This window comes from Mus caroli, unplaced genomic scaffold, assembly GCF_978045245.1.
Source record: "Mus caroli unplaced genomic scaffold, Mus_caroli_1 scaffold_9, whole genome shotgun sequence".
In the NCBI taxonomy this organism is placed as follows: domain Eukaryota; kingdom Metazoa; phylum Chordata; class Mammalia; order Rodentia; family Muridae; genus Mus; species Mus caroli.
Window position 1 is genome coordinate 30,846,765 of NW_028227264.1, and position 13,963 is coordinate 30,860,727.

The following is a 13,963-nucleotide window of genomic DNA, read 5'->3' on the forward strand; positions in this document are numbered from 1 at the left end:
GAAAGGAGGAAAAGGGATGACAGTTGAAATGTAAATGAAGAAAATATGTAATAAAAATAAGTAGATAATAAAAAGTAAATAAGTAAATGGCTATGCATTTGTTTTGACTACATTAGATAAAGAAGGCTTGGTGTTATGTTGTCATCTACAAAAAGAGTAGGCTAATATACTTTGTACATTTCCTTGTGTTTCTAAAAGTTAATCATGGCAATGCATAGACCTCACTAACCATTTTCCTGCAACCATAGTTTGAAACAGACTTTTAAGAAAGCCTCATTTTCATTAATAAAAAGAATGTGAATGTTTTTACAAGCTTTGATAGGAGGTAACATCCTAACACTGGATCTAAACAACACATGTTGTTAAATTTTGTCACATGAATTTACTGGGCTAACACAGTAGGGGATGCTTAATTCTTAAGGAAGACTGTGTTTCCATAAAAATGTCTTTCAGAAAAAAAAGAAAAGAAAAAACAAACAAACAAACAAACAAAAAAACCATGAGAATAAAAAACTCATACAAAGAGCTAATGACTTTGCAATTTTCAGCTTGGTATTCTTTGGAAATGAAATAAAATGTCATCACTTGAGGCTTTTTTTGTTTGTTTGTTTGTTTGTTTCTATGGATTTAAACCACAATGAATAATCTTGTAAGTAGACTGTCAGGGCTCTGTGAATCAAGTCATTTATGCAAATTCAACTGGGGAAGAAAAAGTGTCAAAAGAAAGTACTAGAAAATTAATTCATCAACAAAAATGATTATACATTTATATTATTCAAATGAGGTTGCTAAGAAGAAAAAAATCTGCTACTGTTTCTCTGAAATGGAATTTCAGGGAATTTGGAAGATTTTCTATAGATTCAACCCCCAAACATTTGACATATATAGAAAAATTGATCTTCTTTTCTGAGACTTCTAGATTCAAGAACTGAGCATAGAACTGCCTAAAATGACTCTGATTGACATGGGTCACATTGGTTAATTTCTAGTTTTTCTTCTTCCTCCTCTCCTTTTTTTCTTGCCTCATATATTGTATCCCTACAGCAATTTCTTCTCCCTTCATTCCTTCCAGCCACCTCCCACCCCTTACATGTTTCCTCCAGAACTCCTCCATGACCACCACCCCCCCAAAATAAAACAGGCCTCCCAGGGATACATAGAGAATATGTATTAACAAGTTACAAACACTCATATTAAGGCTTCAAGAGTCAAACCAGCAGGAGAAAAAGGATCCCTCCCAAGTGCAAGCAGAAGAGTCAGTGACACTTTCTGCTTTTACTTTTGGAAGTGTTACAAGAATATCAAGTTACACAATCATAATGTACATGCAGAGGACCTAACTGAGAGCCTACAGAGTCTGTGTTTGTCACTTCTGTCTTTAGAACCCTGCTTAGTTGAGACTGTTGGAGTGTTCTTAACCCTTCTGGCTCCTACAATCCTTTATCTCCCTCTTCTTTCAAACACTCCAACAAGTGTATGGCTAGTCTTTGGTTGTTCATTTGAATCCATCAGTTGTTGGATGATGTTTTTCTCATGACAACTGGAGGAGGCACCAATTTATGAGTATCACAGAATATCACTAGGAATCATTTCATTGACCTTTTTTAAACAGTCATGTTTGGTTCTAGCTTGGATCTGTAGGCTCTCCTATCTCTGGTTCCTGACCAAGCCGGCAGTATCAAAGATTGGAGTGGACCTCAAGTTGGACCAGTCATTGGTTGGTCAGTTCCACAAGTTTTGTGCCATTATCTCAGCACATCTTGACATGAATCCAGCCACATAACTACTACAACCTATTAAGTTCCAATTCTGTAGTGTGTCATTATATATAGTGACTACTGTCAGTTACTACTTCAGGGCATATAGTTAAGGGAACCAACTATGATTTCTATTATTTTAAAATGAAAGATACAGTTCTATCAAATAGCTATGCTTATTAGGCTTAAGATATTTTAGTATTTTTAATATTAAAAAGAAAAACAAAGGTGGAACTCTATCTCTTCCCCCATTTAATCACTGGCTCCAGTATTAATCTTCAACTGATGTTTTTAGGTCTAGGGAATTAGATGGTTGTGAGGAAATTAGGTTTAGGAAAAGTAATTAGTCTGAGAAATTTGGAGTACAATTAATGTTTTTATAGCAGCAGACACTCAGAGGTATTGTTTCTTGTCTACTGTTTGGAAACATCTTAAGAAGTCAGCCAGCTGTCAGTGAGAAATGGAGCCTTTATAGTGATCCTACCATGTCATCAGAGCACTAACCCCAGAACAATCACATGTAGTGCATGTGTAAATCTATGGATCTTATTATGTCATCCAGAGTTGACTAAATCTAATTCCTTTTAAACCCATGAGTTATTTTTATAAAAGTTCTGGGTTTCAGAATGTTCTGAGTGATCCATTATTATTTTTTTTTAAAGATTTATTTATTTATTATATGTAAGTACACTGTAGCTGTCTTCAGACACTCCAGAAGAGGGCGCCAGATCTCGTTACGGATGGTTGTGAGCCACCATGTGGTTGCTGGGATTTGAACTCTGGACCTTTGGAAGAGCAGTCGGGTGCTCTTACCCACTGAGCCATCTCACCAGCCCCAAGTGATCCATTATTATGGTGCAACCAGATGAAGAAATAACAAGCACAGAATCTTTTTTTTTTTTGTCTTTTTTTTAATTAGGTATTTTCTTCATTTACATTTCAAATGCTATCCCAAAAGTCCCCCATACCCCCCCCCCACTCTCCTACCCACCCACTCCCACTTCTTGGCCCTGGCGTTCCCCTGTACTGAGGCATATAAAGTTTGCAAGACCAAGGGGTCTCTCTTCCCAATGATGGCCAACTAGGCCATCTTCTGCTACATATGCAGCTACAGGCACAAGCTCGAGGGGTACTGGTTAGTTCATATTGTTGTTCCACCTATAGGGTTGCAGACCTCTTTAGCTCCTTGGGTACTTTCTCTAGCTCCTCCATTGGGGACCCTGTGTTCCATCCAATAGCCTACTGTGAGCATCCACTTCTGTGTTTGCCAGGCACCAACCAGCATAGCCTCACAAGAGACAGCTATATCAGGGTCCTTTCAGCAAAATCTTGCTGGCTTATGCAATGGTGTCCGCGTTTGGAGGGTGATTATGAGAGGGATTCCCAGGTGTGGCAGTCTCTAGATGGTCCACCCTTTCGTCTCAGGCACAGAATCTTGAATCTCTTTCCAACTTGTAGCTGATTCTTTGTGGTGGACCTGACAGCCACTAACAGCCTGTACTCACTATCTGCTAACAGAAAAATAATTCCTTTCAATTGTTTCACAGAAAAATGAGTTATTGAAGTTATAACACCCCTCACTGGTATGAATAATATGGTGATCTGAATGACCAAAGCTGTTTTAGAAGTTTGTTCTTATGGTAGATGATGAAGAATTGGCCTTCATTCTAGACTCAACATTAAAGAGAAAAAAATCACTCACTGGAAGAGTAGAAGAATTAGATGTTTAGTAAGGTGATTAGGGTTATATTGTTTTTATTTTATTTTATTTTTTGTTTTTGAAAGAGAAAGAGAGAGAGAGAGAGAGAGAGAGAGAGAGAGATGGTGAAAAAAAAAAAAACCCGTGGGTAGGGGGAAAGTTATTGGAGGATCTTAGAGGAATTGGAGGAAGCCAAAGACTATGATAAAATATATTGTATCAAAAATTTTAAGCATAAGTACATATTGCATCCTCACTAGACAAGTAACCAAAATGTCCTCTATAACTTCATTATAATTATCATACCCACCCAAAATTTTGGAAATATGATATTAATGTAAATGTGAGACTTTAATTGAATTTGGCAGAGAATCAGGTTCCAGATTGTTAACAAAAGTAATTTTAATCCTTAGAAAAGGGATAGTGATTTTGTGTATATTTCAAATATCTAGAATTTGCATTCTTTAAAAAAATTACATGATTTCTGATGGGTCAGAATTATCTCATATATTGATAAAAATATATAACTATTTTAACAAAGGTCACTATTGGTTGCTTTTATATATTTTCTGTTAATATCTTTTAGCTTTTATATACTTACAGAAAAGCAAAATTAATTCATCCTGACTCTCTATATAATGCATATACATTCTACAAATACTAATTACATTGTTAAAAGACAGATTTTATAACCTTTTCAACTTTGTACTTGCACAAACATCTTTTCAAGAGACCTCCTAGAAAATTCATATGTATATATGTATATATGTGTATATATGTGTGTGTGTATATACAAACTACATCCCATGCTGAAATGCAAAACTCATAATACTTATTAGGTAAAATGCGTTGTTTTACTGATATCAATCTGTAATCTAGGCTTGTCTCCCTGGAGATTCTTGTCTAGCCTCATATTGGTTCTTCACTGGGATAAAAGTGGGCTAGTATAGTTGGCAGTGTTTTTGAGTGATCAATAAGGGATAGTGAGGTTAAGTAATTTCTGCCCGAGGCTTCTGATTTATACTTCCCTGCATGGTTTGATTGTGAAGCCATCTTTGGAAGCATTGTACAGCTGCTCCTTTTTCTACTTTAACAATGCAGAGCTGCATGGCTGTGCAGTCAGATCCCCACATCTTTGGTACATGATTCTATATAGCAATCAACATAATCAAAAGGAATAGAATTTAAAAGTACGCCTGATGTCTCTGGTCCAGTTCTGAAGAGCAACGTTTCAAGAAGCAAAGCCTATGTCAAACTGTCCATTAACATTTACCCCTCATTCTTTCCAGAATATCAATAACCTGATCTTGTCATGTTTAAAGTGCTTCTAAAACATAATGTAGTCTCAGATTACACACTCTTTTCCTTGCATTTATCTTGTCAAGGAAGGCAATTTTATGCCCTCTCAATTTTCTGTCTCTTGGCTTTGGGCAACTTCAGTAGCAAATTTGAATGGAAAATGAAAGGTACAATTTTGTGTGCTTTGTGGTAAAGGGAAGATCACCTTCTGAGTACTTTCCATTTATTTGTTGTTTTCTAGTTGAATTCTCAGTGTGCATTTCTATATCACTTGAGCCTTGATTAATTTATATGTGCAAAATTTGGCAGTGTGAAGGTAAAAATAAATTAAAGAGGGCAATGAAATTCATAAATTAGTGTTCATTTTACCATTTTCACCGGTTTGAAAATTCTGCCATAGTTTTCTTGTCATTAAGCACAAAAAGTACATTAAGATTCAGAACTTCCATCAAGTCTCTAAAAAAAAAGGTATTAAAAAACATGATATTACTATTTAAACTGTGAACTTGCATACTTCTTGACTTTGCATTTTCTATTTTCTTCCCTGATTAAAATGATTTTTAAAATGTTGCATTTAAAGTTTTCTACTTTCTAAACATGAGGTCAAGACTCTAGAAATTTGAGTCAAATCTTGTTAAAATTTCATGTACAATTGGAAGACATCGCAGGTGATGCAGCGTTGTCTGCAGCTCAACTACTTGACACACTCAAGTGCCTCTGGAGTATAGAGGCAATTCTTTGTGATTAGTAGAAAACTTTCTAGATGTCAAAATACTGGAGATCAGCAACATATCAACTTTCAGGTAGGCTACTCCTAAACACTCATAATTCATTTACTCTCCTGAAAATCATTATTCGATAGATGTGGTCCACTTGTGGCCTCACTTGGGTCTTAAATCTCATTTCAAAGCACTGCAGTCAATCATCCATTTCAGAACTACCATTAGGAGTGATGGGAATTTGGCACGAAAATCAATGAGAGGATATGATGTGAATTCTTTCTAATTTTTTCTTCTTTGAGTACCACTTCAAATACAGTTCAGGAAATCCATTTTTAAAGGTAGTATTCCATCTTGCTATCATTTCCACTAAATTGAGTTCATGAACTTGAAGCATGCATCTCCATAGTGTCCTTTTCATTTTTTGAAAAAGAAAGTCTGGCATTATTATTGCTAATACCTATCAAAAGCTACTTAGAAGTCTTATTTAAAACATCTTGCCAATGGTGCCCTGGTTAACATTTTTGTCTTTTGAAAGTCTAAGACCATATTTGCCATTTTATCTTAAAAATTACTTGTGTAGCTGTGTTCTATTTGAACTACTACCTATTGATATATGCTGGCTTTTCTTATCTCTGGGTGGTCAAAGAAATGTATGCCTTTTATCTTATTTCTGTGAAGATAAACTATCACTTTATGGAAGAAAAACATATTCAGACTTCAATAACCAGAAATTTACTTTGCATGCAAATATTCACCCAGTACTTAAAAAAATACCTTATAAACTAAAATTATACCAGAAGCATCACTTTGTACACATCTCTTTCAAGAGCCCAAATTTTAGTTCTTGATTTAAAGAATTTCTTACACTGAAATACATGTACCACTTATATATTTCTTAGCTACATGCAAATTAAACATATTTACATATGGAGAAAATTAGAAAAAATAAGGTTTTAACACGAGTTTTTTTTTTGGAATGGTGAGATTTAAAATGATACATGTGACTTATCTGCTTATTTTATATATTTTGTGCACTGTGCATGAGCTATAAATTCTTACAATCAAGGATAAGTAATTTAACTGATAGTAAAAAATCTCCTAGTTCTGATAATATGTATCTGATAATATAAGATAGTCTTAGTTGTCTATACCTACTGAAATGTAATGATCTCCATGAGGACACATTACAGAATATGTTCAGGATATCAAGAAATATTTCATTCATTTGAACTACTTCATTACAACTTTTTATTCTCTCCATAATTGATGCTTCTTTTGCTTGCTTTCTGAGCTGCAGGAGAGTCTAAATAGAGGTCAATCTAATAAAATACACCTAGGGCCAAAAGAAACTCACTACTGCTTCAAATAGTAAGAATGGGAAATCTTACAGGAGATGAAGATCACTTTTCATTTAAGGTCCTGGATTCTGGGGTCAGGGTAAATCAGTAAAATTCAGCTAATGTGGTCATGGGCTATGGCCTATTGTCCTGCATTGCATAGGTGTATTCTACTATAGAAACTAGCATCAACAGTCTGCTAGACTCATAGAGTCTGTGTTATTTGGTTTCTTATATTTGAAGTTAATTTATGAATTGTATTTTATTTTCTGGGTGCTCACCTAGGAAATGCATCGACAACCACAACTGTGATAGACAACAAAAATGGATCTATTCCTAAATCCCCTGGAAAGGTGCTGAAGAGGTCTGTCACCGAAGACATTGTGACAACATTCAGCTCCCCTGCAGCCTGGCTTCTTGTCATCGCTCTGATTATCACATGGTCAGCTGTTGCTATCGTGATGTTTGATTTAGTGGATTATAAAAACTTTTCAGGTAAGAAGAATTATATTTGGATTTAAAGTCAATGGGAAAATATTCTCCCAAGGTGCAGCATTGTTTCTCTCCACCACAGCTTAGTGTAAGAATAAAAAACAGAAAGAGGTGCTGGGCAGCTCTGGAGTTGGTTGTTTCTATTCACTTTCTTGGTCTATTGTGTTCCCTGTTTTATGTTCCCTGAAAATGCAATTAATGTCATCTTAAAAACTTCATGAAGCCTTATAAAAAACAATGATTAAAAAGCCTGATAGAAATTTATCTTTGGATCTGAATTATTCAGATATGAAGGAAGAATAACTTATGGGCTTTATATTTGACAAAATAACACACAAACTAGATTAAACAATTTTAGACAAACAAAAGATATTTGAATTATTTCTAAGGTTCACTGACATGTGGTCTCAAGTTTCTTTTCCACACATACTCTGTTCCTTCTATGAACCCTGCCTATTTTTCATTTTAGAAAATAGAAGGTATAAAGAGGATTTCCTCAGATTTATTCATAATGAGTTACTACGTATTGAGTGTCTATATGGGTTTGGCACATCACAGGAATAATGCAAGTGAGAAAGGATAAAATTTTTATTAAGGGTAATTCAATCTCAAGGATCATTGTATCTTTGTTCAAATATATATATGACACCTATCATAATTTATCTACTGAGTTTTTGGAGGAAATTAATTACTTGAGTAATCAGTGCACATTCAATGCATAGATGAGTAAGTAAATCTATGCCCATCATTGTTTACAACTAGCAAAAATATTTCATTATCACCTTTATGTACTCTTCATCCACATTATTTTCTCCCTCAATTTCTTCTTATCTCCAGTGGCAATAGGATCTTTAGCATCTAGACATAAAGTATTAGAGTCTACCTATTCAGGAATTCTCTCTTCTCATAGAACTTTAGTCATTTACCAACTACTGATCAAGAACCTATTGTATGTACCAGACAGTTGATATTTTCCAGGAGCCAAAACTGTAATGCAAATACCATAAAGGAATAGATGTCGATTATTTCAGTTTGTGGATGCAGAGGCATTATTGACATGACTTCTGCTAGCTATTATCTTTGCTAGTTGAACTATATTTAGCATCATTTACTAGACAGAGACAAGAGCAAAATGTCAACTAAATAGTTGTAAGCTTCTGCTCTAATAGGTAATGCATTTTACTGTATTCTTAGGTGGACTCTTGAAAGAAAATGTAGTTGCATTTTCTATAATATAAAATGACAGAATTTTAGCTGAAAAAAGTTTGGTTATGTTACTCTAGAAAACCACATGTTTACTAAGTATAATGGATTGCAGAATTTTGTATTTCCTTTCCATTAAAATATTATTTCATTTACTGTAACCTCAAAAATAAAAATGGCCATGAAATATTCTTAACTTATTTTGTAATACATATTCTAGAGAGCTATATGTCAATCTACTATCTCTAAGTTAATTTTGTAAGTAGACATAGAAATTTATTCTATAAACTGCAAAACTACCTTCAGTTAATTTTTATTTTTATTTAATTTTTGCTTCTTTCTTTTTTCTTTTTGGATATTTATTTACATTTCAAATGTTATCCCCTTTCCAGGTTTCACCCTTGGAAGCCCCCTATCCCATCCCCATTGCTATGCTTCTATGAGAGTGTTCCTCCACACACCCACCCACTCCTGCCTCCCTGTCATCGCATTCTGCTATACTGGAGTCTCCAGCCTTCACTGGACCAAGGGCCTCCCCTCCCATTGATGACCAATAAGGCTCTGCTACATATGCAGCTGGAGCCATGGGTCTCTCCATGTGTACCCCTTGGTTGGCTTGGTTGGTGGTTTAATTCCTGGGAGCTCTGGGGTCTCTGGTTGATTGATATTGGTTGTTCTTTCAAGGAGTTGCAAGCTCCTTTGGCTCTTTCAGTCCTTCCTCTAACTTCTGCATTGGGGTCCCAATGCTCAGTCAGACATTTGGCTGTTAGCATCTGCCTCAGTATTTGTCAGGCTCTGGAAGAGCTTCTCAGGAGACAACTATATCAGACTCCTATCAGCATGCATTTCTTGGCATCCAAAATAGTGTATGTATTTGGTGACTATCTTAGCATCAGTTCCTGCTTCCTGACATGCTTGCGTTCCAGTTCTGACTTCCTTTGGTGATGAACAGCAACATGGAAGTGCAAGCTGAATAAACCCTTTACTCCCCAGCTTGCTTCTTGGTCATGACTTTTGTGCAGGAATAGAAACCCTGACTAAGACAGTGACTGTATATGGGATAGATCCCCAGGAAGGCAAGTTTCTGGATGGCATTTCCTTCAGTCTCTGCTCCACACTTTGTCTCTGTATTTCCTCCAGTGAGTATTTTGTTCCCCCTTTTAAGAAGGACTGAAGCACCCACACTTTGGTCTTCTTTCTTCTTGAGCTTTATATGATCTATGAATTGTATCTTGGCTATTCTGAGATTTTGGGATAATTTCCACTTATCAGTGAGTACATACAATGTGTGTTCTTTTGTGATTGGGCTACCTCAGTCAGGATATTTTCTAGTTCCATCATTTGCCGAAGAATTTCATGAATTCTTTGTTTTTTAATAGCTGAGTAGTACTCCATTGTGTAAATGTATCACATTCTCTGTATCCATTCCTCTCTTGAAGGACAGCTGGGTTCTTTGCAGCTTCAGCCAATTACAAATAAAGCTGCTATGAACATAGTGGAGCATGTGCCCTTGTTATATGTTAAACATCTTTTGGGTATATGCTCAGGAGTGATATAGCTGAGTACTCTGGTAATAAACACTATGTCCAATTTTCTGAGGAACTACAAGACTGATTTCCAAAGTGGTTGTATCAGTGCAACCCCACCAACAATGGAGGAGTATTCCTTCCTCAACATGCTTTCCAGCATCTGCTGTCACCTGAGTTTTTGATCCTAGCCATCCTGACTGGGGTGAGATGGAATCTCAGGGTTGTGTTGATTTGCATTTCCCTGATGACTAGGGATGTTGAACATTTCTTTAGCTGCTTCTGGGCCATTCTATTTTCCTCAGTTGAAAATTCTTTGTTTAGTTTTGCACCCCATTTTTAATAGGGTTATTTGATTCTCTGGAATCTAACTTCTTGAATTCTTTGTATATATTGGATATACAATAGCCCCCTATTGGATGTAGGATTGGTAAAGATCTTCTCCAAATCTGTTGGTTGTCATTTGTCCTATTGACAATGTCCTTTGCCTAGATTACATAAAGATTAGATAAACTTTCCCATGGAGCTACTGTCATCAAGTGCTATGGATTGTTATGATTTACAGTCACATTATCTGATGGTAAGTATTTCAGTTAGTCTTCCATACAAAGCACAGATCCTCTGTGAATTTCCTTCCTATGATACCCACATTTATTAATGATAAAATCACTGTACCCCCTCAAAATGATCCTACAGTTTTAAAGTCTATTTGGAGCTGGAGAATTCATCATAGCCTAAGCTTTGTAAACAAAAATGACTTAAAAATCTGAGCTGTTTTATTAGTGACACCATATATGTTATGATACTTCACCATTTCATTCTCTTTTCAGGGAATTTATGACATTTTGTACTATCTGCATCAATTCCTACCTATTAATATAGATCTAAAGGTATATTCATAAAACATCTGAAAAAAGTAATGCTTTTACTATTGCTTAAGTATAAAAATTACATTGAAATTCATGGAACTTGCTTAGCTCTTTGTTTTTAATCTTATAATTTAGCGAATATATCCAATTTCTCAACCATATTTATTTCAGTTATTACCTGCTCATCCTAGGCAAATGTAAAATTTTCTTTCTTGCTGTCCATATACAACAGTATTTCCCCAGCTCTAGAATCTGGTAGAGGTAGAGTAACAAGTTAATAGTAAGAATTATTCATGTTTCCTGACATAATCCTTCATCTATGATGCCTTTGGTAATACATAAAATAACATGCTATGGTATAATATATTCTCTTAGTTATAGCACTTATTGCACATCTATTAAAAAGCATTAGTGGAATGTATTAGAGCTATCGGTTGACCTGACTGTATCATGCAGAAACAAACTATTTCAAGGAAAAATTGTTTTATTCATCTCTATCTATGAATATCAGACACATATAAAGTCTTTCGTGGTATATTATTTTAAAAAAATGCATAACTTTGACATTTTGAGATTTAAACTACATCTTAATTTATGAAGAAATGTACATATATAATTTTATTTCATTTAATTGAAACTTTATTAAGCTTTGTCCTAGGAATAAAGAAAACAGTGAAAGAAGAGAATGAAAGTGATTATACAATGAAATATTACCTGTTCTAAACAGTTATCCATGACTAAGAAATTACTTCAAAAGTAAGAGGCTTACTATAGCAATATTTGTAATTCCATAGTATCTGTAGGTCAGAAATTTGGAAATGGTTTATATATGTGACTCTTAAGTTTCATCCAGAGATTTCACTTAAAAGATTGGCAGAGACAGCACTTGATAAAAGATTGAGGTTAATGAAACTGTTTATAAAGTGTCTCCTCATCAGCTACTTAACACCTGTATGTCCCCACAGCATTGGGGGGGGGGGACGTCGATCCTCCTAGATCGGAAAGAATAGAGCCAAAGCCACATTGGCCTCATATTCAAGTCTTTGAAATCTGATTTCATTTCTGCAAATTCTTTTAGATTTACAGGATAACTCCACTATTGTTTTGAAAAGCCTTTCGAAGTAAGAGTACAAAACAGAGAATATTACTGGACTGGGAGGCGTGATGAGGTGTTGGTGTCTGGTTGTCACACATTTCATTCTCATAAAGCCTATATTCCCAAATTGTACATGTTTGGTAAATATTCATATATAAGGTAAGAACATGCACTACTCTAGTTGACAAATGGATATTACAACAAAAACAGGCACTCAGAAACACATGTCATAATAAGATGAGTTCCATAAGTGGATTGGAAATGAAAAATTACAAAATTAAAATTTGAAAACAAATATTTAAAAACTACAAACTATCTAAAAGGTTTTTGCTTATTAAAGTTCAAATGATCCATTTATAGTCCAAAGAAGAATATGTTCAAAGACTTGGCACAATTGTAGCAAAACCTCATGGACCTCATATCAATCTCCTTATAGATTAGGTGTACTCATTTACATGTAAAATTCTATTTTCATTCATTCCTTTAGTGAGTTACTAATGAGACCTTTTAATGATTCACCACAATTTTACTTCAAGAGATTTAGAGAATGAAAACTGCATTTTGAATACTGTTTTTAATTGATATAATTTAAACATTTACTTGAAGTTAGAATACATACATGATGAGTCTTTTATAACACCCCAACAGATTTTGAATATGTAATTATTAATATCTTCAAAACAGGACTAACAGCATATGGAATCATGTTGAAGCTTATATTGAAGGCCAGCATGGTTGGCTCTGTATCAAATTACTATCTGGTACTTTGTAACATTAGATAAATACTGTGAAACCTTTAGAATAGGTTCATTCAAAAAGAAACTTTATTTCCATTAAATACATACTATATTGACTTTAGGATGAGGATTTTAAGCTAGCAGCTTTCATAACTTCTCATTCTCAGAATTTTTTATGATTTACCATGTATCCTATTCATGGAACACACAAAAATAACCCTGACACTAACATGAGTAGGGATTTCTTTTTCCTTGTCTGTGATAGATATATCTCCATTTCTTTTCTATAGAATTTATAATTTGGGTTATTCAGAATAATGAAGACAAATTTTAGGACACTAAATATAAATAGATTGGGAAAGTATTTCAGTTTTCTTGATTCCTTGCCAAGTGCAACAGCTGAAAAATATTCAAACAATATTGGGTCTATCTGTCAGTGTTGAAAATAGCAGAAGCACTCTGCCTGTTACAGAATAGGATTAACAACACCCATAGCTCATGAATTCCTGGGAGATGACTAGTCATGTTGTATGTACCTGCTGTTGAGTGGAACGTCATGCTGAGAATTGAGAGGGGAGATGGAAATAAAATAGAGGAGAGTAAGGACAGACTGTGACCTTCATTTGTTTCTTAACACCTTAAGTGTTTAGGTGAGTTATTGATCATGAAGGACTATGCCATGCTTTAGAGATGCATGAAGCAGAAATCCCAGCAGAAACTAGAGACCAAGGAGGATGTTGCTACACAAGCATGGCCAAGATATTGGGGGAAATGTGAAAGGATGCAAGGATACACCCAGCACCCACCTTCAGAGGTCAGACAATTGCTGCATTAGCTCCTACAGTCTGCCTTCCCCTTTCCCAACAGTTACCTGGGAATTTCTATCTAGGAGCATTTGAGAAAATTTCAATTCTACTTTGATAATATTATAGGGGATACAGCATATACATGTGGGATGTCTATATAGTTTAGTCATTCAAAACAGGATGCTTTTGAGAGAAAAATGAAGTTAAAAGAGGAGAAAACTCAGGATTTAAGACGAAGCATCACCCCATTGTTCTGCTCATTGCTCTTATATCTCTCCTGGAAAATGCCAACAGAAAACTTTTAGGGAGAAAAATCAAACTAGTCTTTTAGTAACAGAGGCTAGGTTCTCATGGAAGCAACTGACTCTATGACTCAAGCTTCTAAAGAAGCTCGTAGGGAAAACAGAGAGATGACTGATG

General features: G+C 35.0%; 1 protein-coding gene across 4 annotated transcripts in view; it reads left to right on the plus strand.

Annotated features, from left to right (window-relative positions):
* Positions 1-13,963, plus strand: part of LOC110303552 (triadin) — a 172,788-nt gene that overhangs the window by 54,183 nt on the left and 104,642 nt on the right. For all 4 annotated transcript variants that reach the window (XM_085842740.1, XM_085842741.1, XM_085842742.1 and 1 more), the window contains exon 2: positions 7,100-7,309. In XM_085842740.1, the coding sequence (XP_085698866.1) occupies positions 7,100-7,309 (210 nt within the window). The remainder of the gene's footprint in view (positions 1-7,099; positions 7,310-13,963) is intronic.